The 18,895-nt window shown below is 45.2% G+C and overlaps 1 protein-coding gene across 4 annotated transcripts in view; it reads left to right on the top strand.

Moving 5' to 3' along the window:
- The first annotated feature begins 8,934 nt into the window (after positions 1–8,934).
- Positions 8,935–18,895, top strand: part of CFAP74 (cilia and flagella associated protein 74) — a 284,293-nt gene continuing 274,332 nt past the window's right edge. For all 4 annotated transcript variants that reach the window (XM_077457647.1, XM_077457646.1, XM_077457645.1 and 1 more), the window contains exons 1-3: positions 8,935–9,043; positions 12,084–12,209; positions 15,865–15,958. In XM_077457647.1, the coding sequence (XP_077313773.1) occupies positions 12,101–12,209; positions 15,865–15,958 (203 nt within the window). In that variant the 5' untranslated portion in view covers positions 8,935–9,043; positions 12,084–12,100. The remainder of the gene's footprint in view (positions 9,044–12,083; positions 12,210–15,864; positions 15,959–18,895) is intronic.

Here is an 18,895-nt window from a genome sequence, read left to right as displayed (position 1 = left end):
ATTAGAATATTATTATTATTATACAGGATTTATATATAGCATCAACAGTTTGCACAGCACTTTACATCGTTAGAGCAGACATTACAGTTACAAAACAATTGAATACAGGAAGAATGGTAGAGGCTCGGGAGAAGTCCTGGAGGCGGATATGGGAGGAGGTGATGAGGAAGCTAGAGAGCAGTAGGTCTTGGGAGGAACAGAGAGGACGATTTGGTTGGTATTTCATCTCTAGCCGAACTAAACAAAGGTCCAGGCTGTAGGTCAGGAGTGACCCAGCACAAAAAGTTCAGAGTTTGGCTAGAGATGAGTTTGGAGAACACCAGAACCTATCTCCAATTTGCACATGAGAACTAACCTTACAAGCATAAAAAAAATGTAACTAAACTTCTTCCTTTTTGACCCCCAGTTAACCCTTAGGTAACCAAGATCAGCTCTATTTAAAGTGGAGGGCCACTGTCAGGATGCACCCACCAGCAGACAGTCTCGTCCCTCCAGAAGACTCCTGAGGCACAGAAGAACGCACATTCCTGTTGCGCACAGGAACCAGGCAATGGCGCATAGATGTGTGCATGCTCAAACAAGAGTACAAACAGAAGCTGTCGCGCATCTTCGTGCGTGACGGCGCTTGCGCGCACCCATGCTGGCTCCAAGTGAAGCTATTTAAGTTCAGCCAGTGCTTTGCCCGGTGCTGCTTTGTCTTCAGCTTCTGAGTATCCTGTGTCCGGTTAAGCTGTGTCCTGATTCCTGTTACCTACCCTGGTCGTATTGACCACCCCTTGAACTCTGCCTGTACCGACCTCGGCTTGACCTTTGACCAATCTTCTGTCTTCTCCTTGGAACCTGCTCCACTTATCCGGCTTGACCTGGCTTGTCCCTGACTACGATCCTGCCTGAATTTGATTTGGCCTGCCATGTATGACCCTGTCTGCCTGACCTTGCTACTTGCTGCCGTCATCTGCACCTGCTGCCACCTGTTGGTATTCTGCTGAAGTCTCCCTGTGTCTTCACCAGCTCTATCAGGACCAGCCGCTCAGCTGCCACCAGAGACTTCCTGGTGCTCGTGCGACTCTGCACTCCGCCGCATTCTGTTTACTCTATCAGGGGCCCTGAGTCAGAGTGGTAAGGGAGGCCTTGCTCATCCATTCAGGCTCTTCTACCAGGTACATGATAGCCACCTTAAAAAAAAAAAATAGCATTAATATTATTTAAAAAATTTAAAAACAACCATTTGAAAAAAAATAAAAAATAACTTACCAGAAACCCCTGTTGCTAGGCAGTCTTCCTAATCTGCCTCTTCCCACTCCGCAGTGATCATCAGTCTTCTCTCCTCCTCGCGTTGTCTTCTGAGGAATGGAGCGTGCTGTGTCCTGAGAAATGTGTGTGTCCCAGAACACAGCGCACTCCATTCACAAAACGCCACACGACTCGCGCATGTGCAGTAGGAAACGGGCAGTGAAGCCGCAAGGCTCCACTGCCTGTTTCCCTTAGTGAGGATGGTGGCGCGGGGACACAATACATGGGACGTATCGGCCTTGGCGGGGCCGACATCGCAGACGCCCTGGACAAGTGTCCTTATTAAAAGTCAGCAGCTACAGTGTTTGTAGCTGCTGACTTTTATAAAAAAAAAAATTCCGCTGGAACACCCCATTAACTTCTTCCTTTAGCTATTATTTTTCTGTTGATTTTATATTTTAAACGACATGAAAAGCGATATGTGGCATTTCGGAGTGAGGTGTTCTTTTGTTTTAACTGAACAATTTATATCAGGGCTAATGCGCTGCAACTGCAAGCCAAGTGTTTGTCCCGCGGCTGTGGCACTGCCCTTTTGACTTGAATGGCTGAGTTGGACAGGTGGTGGCACCTGTCAGCTTGGTATGCTTTGTTGAAATTGACCTAACATTTGACCTATTGACCTGTGATGTGAATAGCCTCCTCTGGCTGTGTTGTACACTTTAGAAGGGTGGCTGGGAAGTTTTTAAACTGCAGCTCAATCACCTGTTTTTACCACCTTTGTGAAAAAGGTCTAAGGGCTTTGCCTTCTGAAGAGCAATCCACATTTAGATCACTCTTTGGAGTGCATTTGACAGGTGAGAGGTATAAACTCCCCACCGCCTGCTTTAACCCTTTGAACTCTGCACTACAGCACCCCAAGCACATGCATTCACATGGATGGGGTTGCTTGCAGAGCAGCCCCATTCACCTGAATGGGTTGCATTCGGTGGGCATTACGCCTGGCAAAAGTGACAGATGGTATAATTCCTGATGCAGCCATGGCATGTGTACACCCTCTGCAGCTAAAGGGGGGTTGTGGTTGGGGGGAGGGTTGTAAAAAAACTCATCAATGGGGTCACTAGTATGAATGAGGCCAAAAAAAAAAATTGTTTCATTTTTTTACATTGTTTTGCTGACAGTTTGCATAGAAAATACATAGTTTTCTTGTATGACAATATTTTCTAAATAAGCTTTGACCCCCCCCCCCCCCCCCCCCAAAAAAAAAAAATATATATATATATATATATATATATATATATATATATATATATATATATATATATATATATATATATATATATATATATTATATACACACACACACACACACACAGTATCTCAGAAAAGTGAGTACAACCTTCACATTTTTGTAAATATTTTATTATATCTGTGACAACACTGAAGAAATTACACTTTGCTATAATGTAAAGTAGTGAGTGTGCAGCTTGTGTATGTGAGGGCTGGGCTTAGCCCTTCCTTCTCTGAGCTGGTCACTCAGCTGTTGGCTATATGACAGCTCCTATCTCTGCACAGTGACTCACTTGTTGATAATATCCTGCTCATCAGTCCTGCTTACTTAAGCCGTCCAGCCCAGATGATCTCTGCCTTCGCCTTGGTCAACATCACAGAGACTTTCTCCTGCACTCCTATTAAAGACATGATGGCTAACATTCCTTCTGGCTCCAGATCCTGCTTGCTGTGCTACTAGGCTGATTCCTGGCTTCCTGACTTTCTGGCTTGTCTGACTATCCGTTCCGGGTTACCGAACTTTGGCTATGTTTTGACTAAGTTTGTTCTATATACTTTTATTAATAAACTAGTGTGATTTAACTGTACTTCTGTCTTGGTCTGATTCATGGTTTCTGACAACAGTGTAAACTTGCTGTCCCCTCAAAATAACTCAACACACAGCCATTAATGTCTAAACCACTGGCAACAAAAGTGAGTACACCCATAAGTGAAAAAGTCCACATTGGGCCCAATTAGTAATTTTAATTCCCTGGTGTCATGTGACTTGTTAGTGTTGCAAGGTCTCAGGTGTGAATGGGGAGCAGGTGTGTTAAATTTAGTGTTATCGCTTTCACTCTCATGCTGGTCACTGAAAGTTCAACGTGACGTCTCATGGCATAGAGCTTTCTAAGGATCTGATAAAAAGAATTGTTGCTCTACATAAAAATGGCCTAGGCTATAAGAAGATTGCCAAGATCCAGAAACTGAGCTGCAGCGCAGTGGCCAAGACCATACAGCGACAGGTTCCACTCAGAACAGGCCTTGCCATGGTCAACCAAAGAAGTTGAGTGCATATGCTCAGTGTCATATGCAGAAGTTGTCTTTGGGGAATAGACGTAGGAGCATTGATGAAGAGGATGAAGGGGTGGAGGGGTCAGCTTGTCAGTGCTCAGACCACAAGACAAAAACTGCATCAAATTGATCTGATCCCCTCCCATTGGAGACTGGGCTGTAGGGCAGTATTCCAACTTAACCACCCCAAACACACCTCCAAGATGACCACTGCCTTGCTAAAGAAAGCTGAAGGTAAAGGTGATGGACTGGCCAAGCATGTCTCCAATCCTAAACCCTTTTGATCATCTGTGGGGCATCCTCAAATGGAAGGTGGAGGAGTGCAAGGTCTCTAACATCCACCAGTTCCATGATGTCGTCATGGAGGAGTGGAAGAGAACTCCAGTGGCAACATATGAAGCTCTGGTGAACTCCATGCCCAAGAGGGTTAAGGCAGTGCTGGAAAATAATGGTGACCCACACAAAATATTGACACTTTGGGCCCAATTTGGACATTTTAACTTGGTATTTTTTAGGGGACAGCAAATGTACACTGTTCTACAAGCTGTACACTCATTACTTTACATTGTAGTAAAGTGTGGGAGCCGTACTCACTTTTGTGAGATACTGTATATATACACACACACACACAATGGCCACTTTATTAGGTATACCTTACTATTAACGTGTTAGACCCCTTTTTGCCTTCAGAACTGCCTTAAATCTTTGTAGCATAGATTCAACAAGGTATTGGAAACATTCCTCAGAGATTTTGGTCCATATTGACATGATAGCATCATGCAGCTGCTGCAGATTTGTCAGCTGCACAGCTATGATACGAATCTCCAGTTCCACCACATCCCAAAGGTGCTTTATTAGATTGAGATCTGGTGACTGTGGAGGCCATTGGAGTACAGTGAACCCATTGGGGATTATTTACGAAAGGCAAATCTACTTTGCACTACAAGTGCAAACGGCTTGAAATTGCACTGAAAGTGCACTTGGAAGTGCAGTCGCTGTAAATCTGAGGGGTAGATCTGAAATGAGGGGAAGCTCTGCTGATTTTATCATCCAATCATGTGCAAGCTAAAATGCTGTTTTTTATTTTCCTTGCATGTCCCCCTTGGATCTACAGCGACTGCATTTCCATTTCAAGTGCAATTTCAAGTGCGCTTTCCCCAAAGAAGCTGCTCCCTGAGCCCACACTTCTCGGAAATTGAGTGCCCCCTGATGGCACTGAGCGTTATGGATACAGAGGGGAGACAGGCTGGCAGCAGTGCGCTGTGCAGAACAATACCTATTTCACAGCCAGCAGGGAGGGGTGGTGCCGGAGCGCTAGTGATGCTCTGACCCCACCCCATGCAGCTTGAATGCTCGGGATTCAGAGGTAGGAGCTGGAGTAGGAGCTGCTGAGTCGACAGCACTGAGAGCCCGCCTGCGGAAGTGGCATTGTGGATGGTGTCATGGCAGTCATGGCTGTCCAGCACTGTTTGCACCAAAGGGTTTGGCATGCCCAGAGGGATGTTACCTCCTCCACCCCTCCTTCGGCCTGCATGACTTGATTGGTATAGGTGTGTCCTTGTCCCAATATTGGAGGTGGGCACAGGGCCAAAAGTTCACATGCACTTTATCTCTACTGGAAAAGGGGGTACTACAATGGTAGAATAATTGTGCTGGAGGACATCAAGGGTGTATGGGGGGGAACAATACTGAGGGGGGATCTGGGGTGTATAGGGCATAGCATTGCTTGGGGTATCTTGAGTGGCTATAGTGCTAGAGGCAACAGGGATGTAGAGAGGCCACAGTGTAGAGGGTATCAGGGATGTAGTTACGTCACAATACAAGGGGTATCTTATGCTATGTGGTAACAGTGCTGGGGGAAAAGCTAGGGTATAGAGGGATCAGAGTGCTGTGGGATATGTGGGGTGCAGAGAGGGATCAGAGTGCTGGGGGGGATATCTGGGGGGTAGAGGGGTCAGAGTGCTGGGGGGATATGTGGGGTGCAAAGAGGGATCAGAGTGCTGGGTGAATATCTGGGGTGCAGAGAGGGATCAGAGTGCTGGGTGAATATCTGGGGTGCAGAGAGGGATCAGAGTGCTGGGGGAATATCTAGGGTGCAGAGAGGGATCAGAGTGCCGGGGGGGGATATCTGGGGTGTAAAGGGGTCAGAGTGCTGGGGGGATATCTGGGGTGTAAAGGGGTCAGAGTGCTGGGGGGATATCTGGGGTGTAGAGGGGTCAGAGTGCTGGGGGGATATCTGGGGTATAGATGGGCCACAGAGCTGGGGGGGGGATATCTAGGGTGTAGAGGGGTCAGAGTGCTGGGGAGTTATTTATTTGTGGTTGAGAATCCAGGGGGTGTGGTGGAGGTAGTAACAGGATAACAATGGTAGGGGGAAACCTGGTGTGGATGGTGCCTCATGATTTTTATTGGCGGCTGTGTCTATACTTGTTACATCTGTCCTGAGCATCATTCTAGCAGATATATTATATGGACAGGACAGCTTTGTTACTTTATGTATGTAATATTTCCCCACTGTTTCTTTGTTATACAGAATGATTGTTCATGCAGTTAAAGAGGAGCTCCACCCAAAAAGGGAAGCTCTGCTTATCTGCCTCCTACCTACTTGATGTCTGTTTACCTGCGCTGTCTCCATTGTAGGGGCCCCAGAGCATTACTTTGTCCAGGGGTCCATGATGCTATTAAGATGGCCCTAGTTAGGAGCACTCTCTTAAAGGGAGAGCTCCCAATCTCAGCTTGTTACCTGTATAAAAGACACCTGTCCACAGAAGCAATCAATCAGATTCCAATCTCTCCATCATGGCCAAGAACAAAGATCTGTCCAAGGATGTCAGGGACAAAATTGTAGACATACACAAGGCTGGAATGGGATACAAGACCATCGTCAAGCAGCTTGGTGAGAGGGTGACAACAGTTGATGCGAATATTCGCAAATGGAAGAAACACAAAATAACTTTCGATCTCCCTCGGTCTGGGGCTCCATGCAAGAGCTCACCTCGTGGAGTTTCAATGATCATGAGAACGGTGAGGAATCATCCCAGAAGTACACAGGAGAATCTTGTCAATAATCTCAAGGCAGCTAGGACCATAGTCACCAAGAAAACAATTGGTAACACACTACGCCGTGAAGGACTGGAAGTCTTCCATTGCCTGCAAGCTCTCCCTGCTCAAGAAAGCATATGTACAGGCCTGTCTAAATTTTGCTAATGAACATCTGAATGATTCCGAGGCAAACTTTGTAAAAGTGTTGTGGTCAGATGAGACCAAAACCAAGCTCTTTGGCATCAACTCAACTCACTGTGTTTGTAGGAGCAGGAATGCTGCCTTTGACCCCAAGAACACCATCCCCACCGTCATACATGGAGGTGGTAACATTATGCTTTGGGGTGTTTTTCTGCTAAGGAGACAAGACAACTTCACCTCATCAAAGGGATGATGAACGTGTACTGTCAAATCTTGAGAACCTCCTTCCCTCAGCCAGGGCATTGAAAATGGATCGTGGATGGGTATTCCAACATGACAATGACCCAAAACACATGGCCAAGGCAACAAAGGAGTAGCTCAAGAAGTGTAGCAGAAAACTGCTAAATATTCTTGGAATACCAGGAATAATTCTGGGACAACAGACTTCTTCAGGAATACAAACTAGCAAAAAAGACTAAGGAGGACTCGTGTCCAAAAGACCAAGTGACCCTTTAGGGGCATTTACAACATATATATATATATATACCATCTTTTGCATCACAATTACATATTTAGAACTCTTTATGTATTTGTTTCTGGGCAACTTAAATGAAGCTAGTTTTGTTTTGCACATAGAATTTTGCGGTTTACTAAATATATTGCTAGCTTCTGATATCCAAAAGGTCCCCACTAAGGTTCACAATTACAGTGAGCAGCTAACTTCCTCTTACCTGTCTGGCAAACAGCTATTCACTGCATTTACAGGAAAAGAAGGAGGGGAGGGGGGGGGGGGTTTGATGAAGGTGATATTTGAAGTTCTCTAATCCTTGCAAGTTAAAAAACATTTAATCTGAAACAACCATTTTGTTACAGTCTCAATCTTATTCAAGTTCAGCCATATTACTTAAACTGGGCTGCTATCACAGAAGCACATTAGGGTTCTGGAGTGGCCTAGCCCAGTGGCCATCAACCCTGTCCTCAGGACCCACTAACAGGCCAGGTTTGCAAGATAACTGAAATACATCACAGGTGATATCATTTGCTGCTCAGTGATTGCAGTATTCTAGTCTGCATCTCCCCAAGGTAATACATAAAACCTGGTCTGTTAGTGGGCCCTGAGGGCAGGAGTTAATGACCACTGGCCTAGCCAGCCTTCAGACCTTAATCCCATAGAAAATATATGGAGGGAGCTGAAGGTTTGAGTTACAAAATGTCGGCTTTGAAACCTTAATGACTTGGAGAGGATCTGCAAAAAGGAGTGGGACAAAATCCTTCCTGAGATGTGTGCCAACCTGGTGGCCAACTACAAGAAATGTCTGACCTCTGATTGCCAACAAGGGTTTTGCCACCAAGTACTAAGTTGTGCTTTGGGAAGGGGTCAAATACTTATTTCACTCATTAAACTGCAAATCAATTTATACATTTTTTGAAATGTGGTTTTCTGGATATTTTTGTTGTTAGTCTGTCTCTCACTGTTAAAATAAACCTACCATTCAAATTATAGACTGATCATTTCTTTGTCAGCGGGCCAACATACGAAATCAGCAGGGGAGCAAATACTTTTCCCTCACTGTATTAATATATATATATATATATATATATATATATATATTCTATGTTATCCCTATATCAGTAGGCCTATAACATAGATGTAGAAATTGCTCTGGGCAATAAGGTGTATACAGTATAGCTATGAGGGCTGAATGCACAGATGGACTTCACTGCCCACAAATGTGGCGCTCTTATGCACATAGTTAATTGGGCAGCGCTGAAAATCTGGTGAGTTCCCTAAAATGAAAAAATAAATAAAGCATGTTGAGGCATGCACTACTAATCCCAGCACATGGCACCTCAGCCCAGCACTACTAATCCCAGCACATGGCACCTCAGCCCAGCACTACTAATCCCAGCACATGGCACCTCAGCCCAGTACTCAGCTCTCTGTACAATACTCAGCTGGAATGGTCAGACTTTTACACTGGAACAAACCATTCTTCACCACGGGAGGGGGCGTCGATTTCCGTGACCGCATTTGAAAGGCACTTTTTCTACCTCAAATGTTTTTTTTAGAAACACGACTATGCTTTTTTTTTTTTTAACATTTCACAAAACGTCTACATAGCGCAGTTGTTTCCAGTAACGTTATCTACCCCTCGGTGCGATGGTTGTGTCGGTTTCCATGGTGCCGCGTCTCGCTGGTGTCTCTCCGGAGGGTGAAGGGACAAGGCCTGAACTATTTCTAAGTTTTCCTAGAGCGGCGCTTCGGGGATTCACTTGTCAGCTGCAGGTACATGTGAGCCAGCCGAGGGCATAAGCTTTCCTATAAGCACTCTGCGCCCATATAGTGTGTGTTGTAGTGTGAATGTGCTGGTTGGGGTACACGTGTGTATTGGAAACAAATGTAAACAGGCTGCTTGGTTACACAGATGTGTATAATATGTATTCTCTGTAATATTACTGGGAGGGGGGATCAAACCAACTGAAAAATACTGAAATGAAAACATCCATTGCAGCCACTGTGCCCATCATATCTATGCAGCTAACTGTGCCCAGCAAATGCAGCCACCTGTACCCATCATGTGCAGCCACTCATGCCCATCATACGCAGCCAACTGTGCCCATCATACGCAGCCAACTGTGCCCATCATACACAGCCAACTGTGCCCATCATACGCAGCCACTTGTGCCCATCATATGCAGACTTCTGTGCCCAACATACACAGATTTCTGTGCCCATCATATGCAGCCACCTGTGCCCATCATATACAGCCACTGTGTGTATCATATGCAGCCTCTGTGCTCATCATATGCCACCTTTGTGCCCCCCCACCCGCTATCTGTCTGGCACTTAACCCATCATGGTGGTGGGTCAGGCGGTGAACTGATGGGTGGTAGCACAGTGATGGTTCCTGTGTGTCCTCCGTGCATGTCTTCTTCCTGTATTCCTTTGCGCAAATGGGAGTGCCTGTGCCTTCAGCCAATCAGGTGCCCGATATTACATCCGGGCCTCCTGATTGGCTGAGTATATTCATTAGCTTTGCTAACACACCTGTTTACACTGCAAGTTCAATGGATTGCTCTCGCAGGTCACCTTTTTTGAAGCCTATTAGAGCCTATGGCTCGATACATTTCCCCTGATCCCGTCCCGGCTCGATCCATTCACCCGTTCCCATCCCAGCTCAATCCATTCCCCCGTTCCCATCCCGGCTCAGTCCATTCCCCCGTTCCCATCCCGGCTCGATCCATTCCCCCGTTCCCATCCTGGATTCATCCATTCCCCTGTTCCCATCCTGGTTTCATCCATTCCCCCGTTCCTATCCTGGCTTCATCCATTCCCCCGTTCCCATCCTGGCTCCATCCATCCCCCCGATGCCATTCCGGCTCCATTCATCCCTCCGATTGGCATTCCGGCTCCATCCATCCCTCCAATTGCCATTCCGGCTCTATCCGCCACCCTAATCTCATCCCGGCTCCATCCATCCCCTCCAATCCCATCCCGGCTCCATCCATTGTGGCAGGTTAAGGGGGAGGGCCAAACTGACGCACTAGTGTGCTCAGTGCCACATGGAGAGGAGGTGACACCATGTTTTACACACCAGATGATACCAACCCTAGTCACACCACTGCCACAAAGCAATAGAAGAAGGTGGCTTGGTCTAATGAATTCAAGAATGGTTTGAGAAACACAAGAGCAAGGTGGAGGTGTTGACTTGGCCTTCAAATTCTCCAGATCTCAGTCCAGTTGAGCATCTGTGGGATGTGCTGGAAAAAAAAGTCTGATCCATGGAGGCTTGTTGCCAGATACCACAACATAGCTTCAGAGCAGAGGCATACTCCCTTTACTCCTGTCGCAGAGCCCTTTAATACGGTCCCACAGTGGATCCCTTTCACATGTTCTGTGGTGGATCTGGCAGATCCACCTCTGGTGTCAGTAGGACTGTGAATGGTGTCAGTCAGTAGAGCAGTAGATGGTGTCAATATGGCAGTGCACATGGTCAGTAGGGCAGAGGATGACATTAGTGGGCGGGGTTAGTAGGGCAGAGGACGGAGTCAGTTGGGCAGTGGACGGGGTCAGTAGTTTTTCATTTTTGTTAATTTATTTTTTTAACATTTTATTTTATTTATTTATTTTTCACAATTTAATTTTTTTATTCTTTTTTATAGGAGCCCTTTGACACCTCAGGGGTGTAAACAGACAGGTGATGTTTCATCTTTGAGAGAGAGAAAGGAGATTGAGGACACAGCCCACAATCTACTTCTCTGCAGCCTTCGATGCACAGAATGAATGGACAGGAATAGGTCTGTACAGAACTTTCCATTCATTCACAAACTGAAGCATAGTAAACTGTTTACTATGCTTCAGTTATGCATGGACAGTGTTAGTAATGGGTAGCAATCACTCACGGTGTCCATTCAGAAAAGGAAGCTATGTAATTTACTGTCCCTTTCCACTGCTCTTTGTCCTGAAAGCATCCATGTCCTGAAAGGGTACCTGGGCCGTATAACAGGAGGGGATGGGCAGTATAACAAGAGGGGGAGGCAGTGTGACAGGAGGGGGGGGGGCAGTGTGACAGGAGGGGAGGCAGTGTGGCAGGAGGGAAGAGGCAGTGTAACAGGAGGGGGGAGGCAGTGTGACAGGAGGACACACACTATACTGGCTCAAGTGCTGGGCAGTGCGCTGTGTATTCTTTCACTGCTAGGGTAGAGCATGCATTTGTAGCCAGGAAGCAAGACTTACCCAGCAGGAGCAGCCTGGAGGAGCGGGAGTCGGGGAGGGGGTGGGGGAGTTGAGAGGCAGACCGATGCCCCTTGTCAACATCGGTGGATCAGTGGATCGGTGGCACCAGGCTGGATAAGGGGGGGGGGGGGGGCGTGGCAGATCAGCATATAGAAGAACCGATCTAATCGAGGTGCTCTGTGTTTAGACAGATCATTAAAGCAGAACTTCATTCCCGAAAGGGAGTTAGTTCTATTTTAACAACCCAAGCAGAAACACGTTAGTGTTTTTTCATATTTTTTTGTTATTTTGTTATTTTTGACCCTGCTCCTCTGCCACCAACCTGTCTTAGACCAGAATGATGTGTTTGTGGTCCTGCTACCTCATGGGATACTTGAATCACATCTCCCTGGGGACTGCAGCATTAGTACACAATGTGGCTGGGAGGGGAGCCCCACACATTAGCCGAGCTGGCTCTCTGCACCAGATTATGCAGCTAACTGAACAGGACCAAGATGGCGGCACTGGATGTGCTGTATGGGTGGCTATGGATTGGTAGCATATTGCAAAGTCTGGGTTCATAAAGTATATTCTCTTTTCGATCTTTTAGGAAACAGAGGTGGAGAAATGGAGGATTCTATTGTTTCTGCAAGGCCAGATGAATCAGAGATGCTGTTTTTGGAGGAAGAGGAAAATCTACCGGGATACATCTGGACTCAGGAAGAACACATGAAAGGTAACATTACCAATACCACTACCATGACCTTGTATGGTTGTTGGTTGATTTCATAGTAACCAATTAGCTTCAGGGTTTTAGGCTGGGTTCACACTGGTACGTCACGACAGTCGTACCACTGTGGATCCGAATTTGCCCTGCTAAGTGAAGTCTGACATCCATCTGACTTTGATGAATGGGGATCCGACTTTGATACTGACAATACCAGGTATTTTGTGTCTGGTTTGACTCTTTAGGGGAAACTCCACACCAAATAAAAATAAAAAACAGGCATGGGGCATAGGGCCCCCCACCCTATGTGAATGAGTATGGGGTACATTGTACCCCTACCCATTCACCTAAAAAAAAAAAAATGTAAAAAATAAACACAGTACACAGGTTTTAAAAGTATTTTATTAAGGCAGCTCCAGCTTCTCTTCTATTTTCTTCTCCCTCTTGGCGATGTCTTCTCCCTGTGCGGGTTCTCCTCTGCTCTCCGCTGATGTTTTCTAGCCCTCTCCATTTCTTTTCCCCTATCTGCTGTCTTCTGCCTCTGCCGGGCCTCCTCTCTCCGCTGTCTTCACCCTCTGTTCTTCCTCCAATGTTGACTTGAGGCTCTCTTCCACTCTAATGCTGGGTCCTCCGTGTGCCAATACTTATATTGTCATGGGGCGGGGCCACGCACTGACATCATTCGGAGGCCCCATCCCTTATGAGATCACTGCCTGGGGCCTGGGACATGATGGGGCGGTGATGTCACAAGGGGGAGGGGCCTCCATATAACATCATTGAGTGGCTCTGCCCCATGCCAATATAAGTATTGTCACACAGCGGCCCCAGCATTAGAGTGGGAGAGAGCGCTGAGTCAAAGAACCCCCCCCCCCCCCCATGTTGAGGGCAGTTGGCCTGGTATGGTTTAGGAGGGGAAGCACTCACTCATCCCCACCCCTTTTCTTGACCTGCCGGGCTGCCTACTCAGATAAGGGTCTGGTATGGATTTTGGGGGGTACCCCACACCGTTTTTTTGGTGTGGGAGTTCCCCTTAAAACCCATACCAGATCGAAGGGCCTGGTATGCTCTTGGAGGGGGAACCCCATGTTGTTGTTTTTTTTTATTTGGCGTGGAGTTCCCCTTCAAGATCCTCAGAGCACAAGTCATATGCCAAAGTCCGATCAGTTAAGACGATGATGCGACTTTGATCCGATTTCAATGATATTGAACGGGCTGAAGTAGGATCAAAGTCAGACCAGACTAGTGCAGAAACTTTTTTCAAAGTCGGTGTGAACCCGGCCTTAATGTCAAAGCTTAATTGGACAAGCTGAAGCTAGAAGCTGATTGTGACTGCACAGCTGCACCAGATTCTGTGTGCACCAGCTTTAGTAAATCTCCCCCCGTAATGTTAGGTATGCACCGATATCTGTATTTTCACGTGTACTCACGCTCATGAAAATGCTCCTTTTAATGAAACTGATACTTTGCGGAGCGATTTTCGGTCCATACAAAATGAATGGGCTCAAATCACACAAAGAATTGCATGCAATTTGAACAGGAATGCAGTGTGATTCCTTTCCAAATCACATGTGATTTTCCCCACCGCTGCTGTGTGTGAACCCAGTAAAGAAAGCAAAGTGCCATATAGTACAGCAATGGGCAGCAATGGGCAGTTTATTAAAATGTTATAACAACTCACAAAGAAAATATCTAGTTAAATCCCTATCTGCAGCGTCCCCGTCCCACTGATTATAGCAAACTATGGCTGCTGGAGGTGCTCACAGGGGGGAGATGTCTGGCTGTCCGCCCCCAAGTTGACATCACTTCTGCCTCATACCCACTGTTGTCCCATAACTTCTCCAGCCCTGTGAGCACCTTGAGCGGCTATCATCAGCGGGACGAGGACACTGAAGATATAGATTTGACTATATATTTACTTTGTGAGTTGTTATAACATTTTAATAAACTGCCTACTGCTGCACTTGATGGCACTTTGCTTTCTTTACTGGGTTCACACACACAGAAGGGGTGGGGGAAATCGCAGGTGATTCAGACAGGAATCGCACTGCATTCCTGTTCAAATCGCATGCGATTCTTTGCTGTGCACCCCTTAATTTTGTATGGACACAAATCGAACTGCAAAGTATCAGTACTTGGTATCTGCGAGTACTTGACCGAAAGTATTGGTACTGGTACTCCTTGATAAAAAAAACCGCCCACCACCAACTCCCTCCTCACTGTATCCCGCTGCTGTGTCTCAGCCAATGTGGATAGAGAGACTTGGGTTAGCCGAGGCTCCCATGCACATTGCTGAATCAAGAGAGGGCTCAGGTGTTTATAAGGTAGGGACTGGGGGGGAGCAGCACATAGAAGGTTTTTTTACCTTCATGAATAGAATGCATGAAGGTAAAACCCTTCAGCCTTTACAACCACTTTAAATTAGTTCTGTGTCTGATACCCATGTACCCTTATAGAATAATTCCAGACATGTCTACATTATGTCCCAGATAGCAAGCAATTGTGCTGCAAGTTTGAAAATTACTTGCTAAGCTATTGCTAGACTTGCCAGGCTTCACAAGTTTCTTGCACAATTGCAGCAAGTCTGTACTGCAGGACTCCAGATCAACTTTTTTTGCAAACATTCTGCAAATCTGCTGCAAGTTCTTGTTCACTTATGTTGTGCTATAGTCATCCCACCACAGGGGTCACTGTGGCTGAATTTTCATGCTGTAGACTTGCAGAGCTCTTGCTGTAGACCCACCACTGCAACTTTTCTCACCATTCAAATTAGCTACAAATTGGAAAAATGTCAACTAGAACTTGTGCTTCAAGTGCTCTGCAAGTGTACAACTTGCAAATGAAAATGTGCAGCGAGTTAACAGACTTACAATTCAACACTGCCACAAATTTGTGGCAAGGTATCCTTGCTATCTAGGATATAGTTACATTGATCCAGCTCGGACCTATGTAATTATGTATAAACCATTCCTGGCCAATGTCCCTGGTAGCTGGAAATCACTGAAACAGACACTGCTACTCCAGTGATCACCACATGCATCCGGGTCCCCTGCTGCATGGCTGCACTCCTGCTTACTGAACACAGGAGGTCAACTGCTCAGCACGGGCACCATTCAGAGAATGCTTTGCATTTTCTGCATGAATGCAAAGTGTTATTTGATTGGATGAGGCCGAGAGGTGGGACATGATGTCAAAATTCTCCACCTCGTCCAGTCAAAGAACGCTTTGCATTCATTCCGAAAATGTTGAATAACCTCCTCCGACCTCCTGTGTTCACAATGCATCAGGCCGACCGCTCAGCACAGGACTCTGAAGCAAGTAGACATCACAGTTTCTGTTTCAATGATTTCCAGTTTCCAGGGGCATCAGCCAGGTATGCAATCTACATGGTTACATTGGTCCACTTGTAACTATATAAAAATAAACCATGCATGGAATTATATTTTTAATGGTGCAATGGTTTAATTTAAAGCTGTGGAGAAAATGCTGCTTTTCAGAGACCCCGTCAGTTTGTCCTGCCTAGGCAAGGTGTCTCTTTTAATTATGAAAATGTGAGTAATTTGCAAGTATGGAGTTTTACTGCAAGGGTTTTCTCTTTTGTGTATTTACTGTATAATTGCCTTTGTGTATCGATGCATCCATCGCTTCTTGTTTTTGCCTTTTCAAGATGATGAATTTCCATATGGAGACACAGCAGACAATCTCCAGGATGACGATGTCCTTGATGTATTAAATGACAGTTTTGATTCTGACTCTGACTGGTAAGCACAGTATGTGACATCTGCCTGGCACACACAGTCTCTGCTTGTCATGTGTTGGAGGATTGGGCTCTGTTGGCTGTGTTTTCAGCCTAGGTTTATGAAGCACACAGAAAAACAAAATGCATGCAAATGCAATAACCAAGAATAGTGCAATGTTTCGGAGCCGCACAGGGCCCCTTCGTCAGGCATGTGGCCTTGTGCGGCTCCGAAACGTTGAACTATTCTTGTGTTGTGATCATGCAATAAATCACCGTTTGGACGCTATTTGTGTCGTTCCATGGTGTGCTGGCAAATATCTTCACTGTATCTATAAGGATAGACATGCCTCCTGCATGTATCTTTACCTGTCAAATGTCACCCCTCTGTCTGCTATGAGACCCAAAAAACTGCATATTCTGTGGGTGGGTCTGTTGTCTGGAGCTTGGTGGGTGGAGTCGTGATGTCAGTAGACTCCCCGCCCACCTCTACACTACCCTTGTCAATATGTATTTTCTCCTGTGTATTTCTTACACTGAACTTCTGCTATGATCACTAACATCCAGTGAATAGACAGGAAAGTAACCACATGACTTCAGCATGCCCAATTATGCTGAGGTGTGGAGCAGCCAATCCTGGCAGAGCAGCAGAAGAAAGGAGTGGGAGGGAATTAAAAAATAACGCATGTCTCCTAGACTAGTGCACGAGATATGTAAATCACCTGTCACTCACAGCAAGGGGGAGGAGTTTTTCTCTGTTTGTCAAGATTTATCTCACTGAACAATAAAATAGGATTTCTCAGAGCTGGATTAACTCTTTGTGGCAAGACTGGGCTCAAATGATAGGAAATCTTATACTCTACATTATGACATCAAAAATAAAAATAAAAAATTGGCGTTTACATCCACTTTAAAGAGTACTTGATTTTAACTTTGAAGACTCATGACTGAGTTTCTGCAACAATCTAAATATTCAGTTTTAACTTTCAGGTTAAATCAGATGTTTTTTGTTTTTAGAAAGCAGCCACAAGAGTAATAAAGCCTGTTCCCTGCCACCATGCTGCAGAGAAGGGTCGCTGCTTTCTGTGTGGAAGCTGTGGGTTCTGCACATGCTCATCACACCTCCTGCCAAGTCAGAGCTTAAGCTTTACAATCAGCAAGGAGTGTAAGCTTTGCTGACTGCAAAACTGTGGATCTGACTCAGCAAGGTGGTGTGATGGACCTCTACGGTGAGATCACTGGGTCCATCTATGCAGCATGCTGGAAGGGAACAGGCTTTTCTATTCAGGATGTGGCTGCTTTCTGAAGAAAAGATGCTGTAAGGCTTGTTACACCTTTTGTGTTTGTGTACCTGGAAGTTGCTTAACCGATTTAAAATGAAAGTACAGTTGAGGTTTAAATTACTACCACTATGGACACTTTCATATAAAACAATTTTGTACATGCCCCAATATCTAGTTTAACTTTTTTTTTTTTTAATCTTAGCCCTTATTGTCAGGGTGAGAGGTCAGTTAAGGTTGGAAAATTACTGCTGTTGCAGGCCAGCATTCATTTTAAAGGAACATGCTCTAGTATGGAGGCACTTTTTTTTCCCCCTTTTTTTTTCTTCTTAATTTAGTGCGTCACAATACAAAAACATGACTTGACAAATATACGAGTTACAGGCAGACCTTTGGAAGCATTTTGCGTGGAAAGGGCAACTTAAAACTATGACCTTCCCAGGACCAGCATACAATAAATGGTACAATTTTACATAGGAGGCTCACACAGCAAGCAGAACTGCTGGCAGAGTGTATGATATGGACAAAGAGCATCAAAGGTACACGAAGAAACAAAAAAAAATAGATTTATAGCTCAACGATCTTACGAGAAAGAGAGCAAAAAGGGTGGCAAATGTGTTTGTACCATAAACAATACAATATAAATGAACAGTGCCTCGAGTCGGTCATACCTTTTTGTAGTAAACGCAAACCAAGAGTATTTTTAACATTTTTGGATGAAATAGGTAGCATCCTAAGGAATCCATACAGGGAAGGGAAACAAAAATAAAAGTAGGGGTAGGAAAAGGGAGGAAAGTGAGGGGGGAGGATAAAAGAGGGGACCATGGCGTGGGCAACAGTGCATAAAGGCTGTTTCCATGATGATGAGACTAATCAGAAGTATGAAAGGTATTCAACGAAACGGGTCCCAATGGAGCCAGTGTGCATTGTACTCCTCTGTTTAGTCCCTGTTTGTTTTTTTACCAATGTCTGTGCTATTAATCTAAAGCCGACATGTTCAAAGTCCAGACCACACGCCAATTGTGGCCTGCATTTCAGTTTAATGTGGCCCCCCTGGTAATTTGTGTATATATATATATATATATATATATATATATATATATATATATATATATATATATATATATATATATATATATATATATATCTTTTGTGGCACTAGAGCACAAAAGGTACAGCTGTGCTCATAAGTTTACATACCCAGAATTTATGATTTCATGGTAAGTTTTTGGCTGAAGCCATTTAATCATAATGGCAGCATAAACTACCAGTATGACCTTGATCAAAACTTTACATACCCCAGTTCTTAATACCTTGCATTGCCTCCTTTAACATCAATGACAGCTTGAAGTCTTTTCTGGTATTTGTGGATGAGGCTCTTTATCTTCTCAGATGGTAAAGCTGCCCATTCCTCTTGGCAAAAAGCCTCCAGTTCCTGTAAATTCTTGGGCTGTCTTGCATGAACTGCACGTTTGAGATCTCCCCAGAGTGGCTCAATGATATTGAGGTCAGGAGACTGAGATGGCCAGTCCAGAACCTTCACTTTATTTTTCTTTAGCCAATGACAGGTTGATTTGGCCTTTGTGTTTTGGATCATTGTCATGTTGAAATGTCCAACCACGTCCCATTCGCAGTTTCCTTGCTAATGAATGCAAATGTTCCTCAAGTATTTATTAATAACA

The sequence above is a fragment of the Lithobates pipiens genome, unplaced genomic scaffold (genome assembly GCF_037356315.1).
Source record: "Lithobates pipiens isolate NorthernLeopardFrog02 unplaced genomic scaffold, aLitPip1_a1.2 Scaffold_27, whole genome shotgun sequence".
Classification (NCBI taxonomy): domain Eukaryota; kingdom Metazoa; phylum Chordata; class Amphibia; order Anura; family Ranidae; genus Lithobates; species Lithobates pipiens.
Note: the sequence above shows the minus strand (reverse complement) of the source record. Positions and strands in the feature narration are given on the sequence as shown.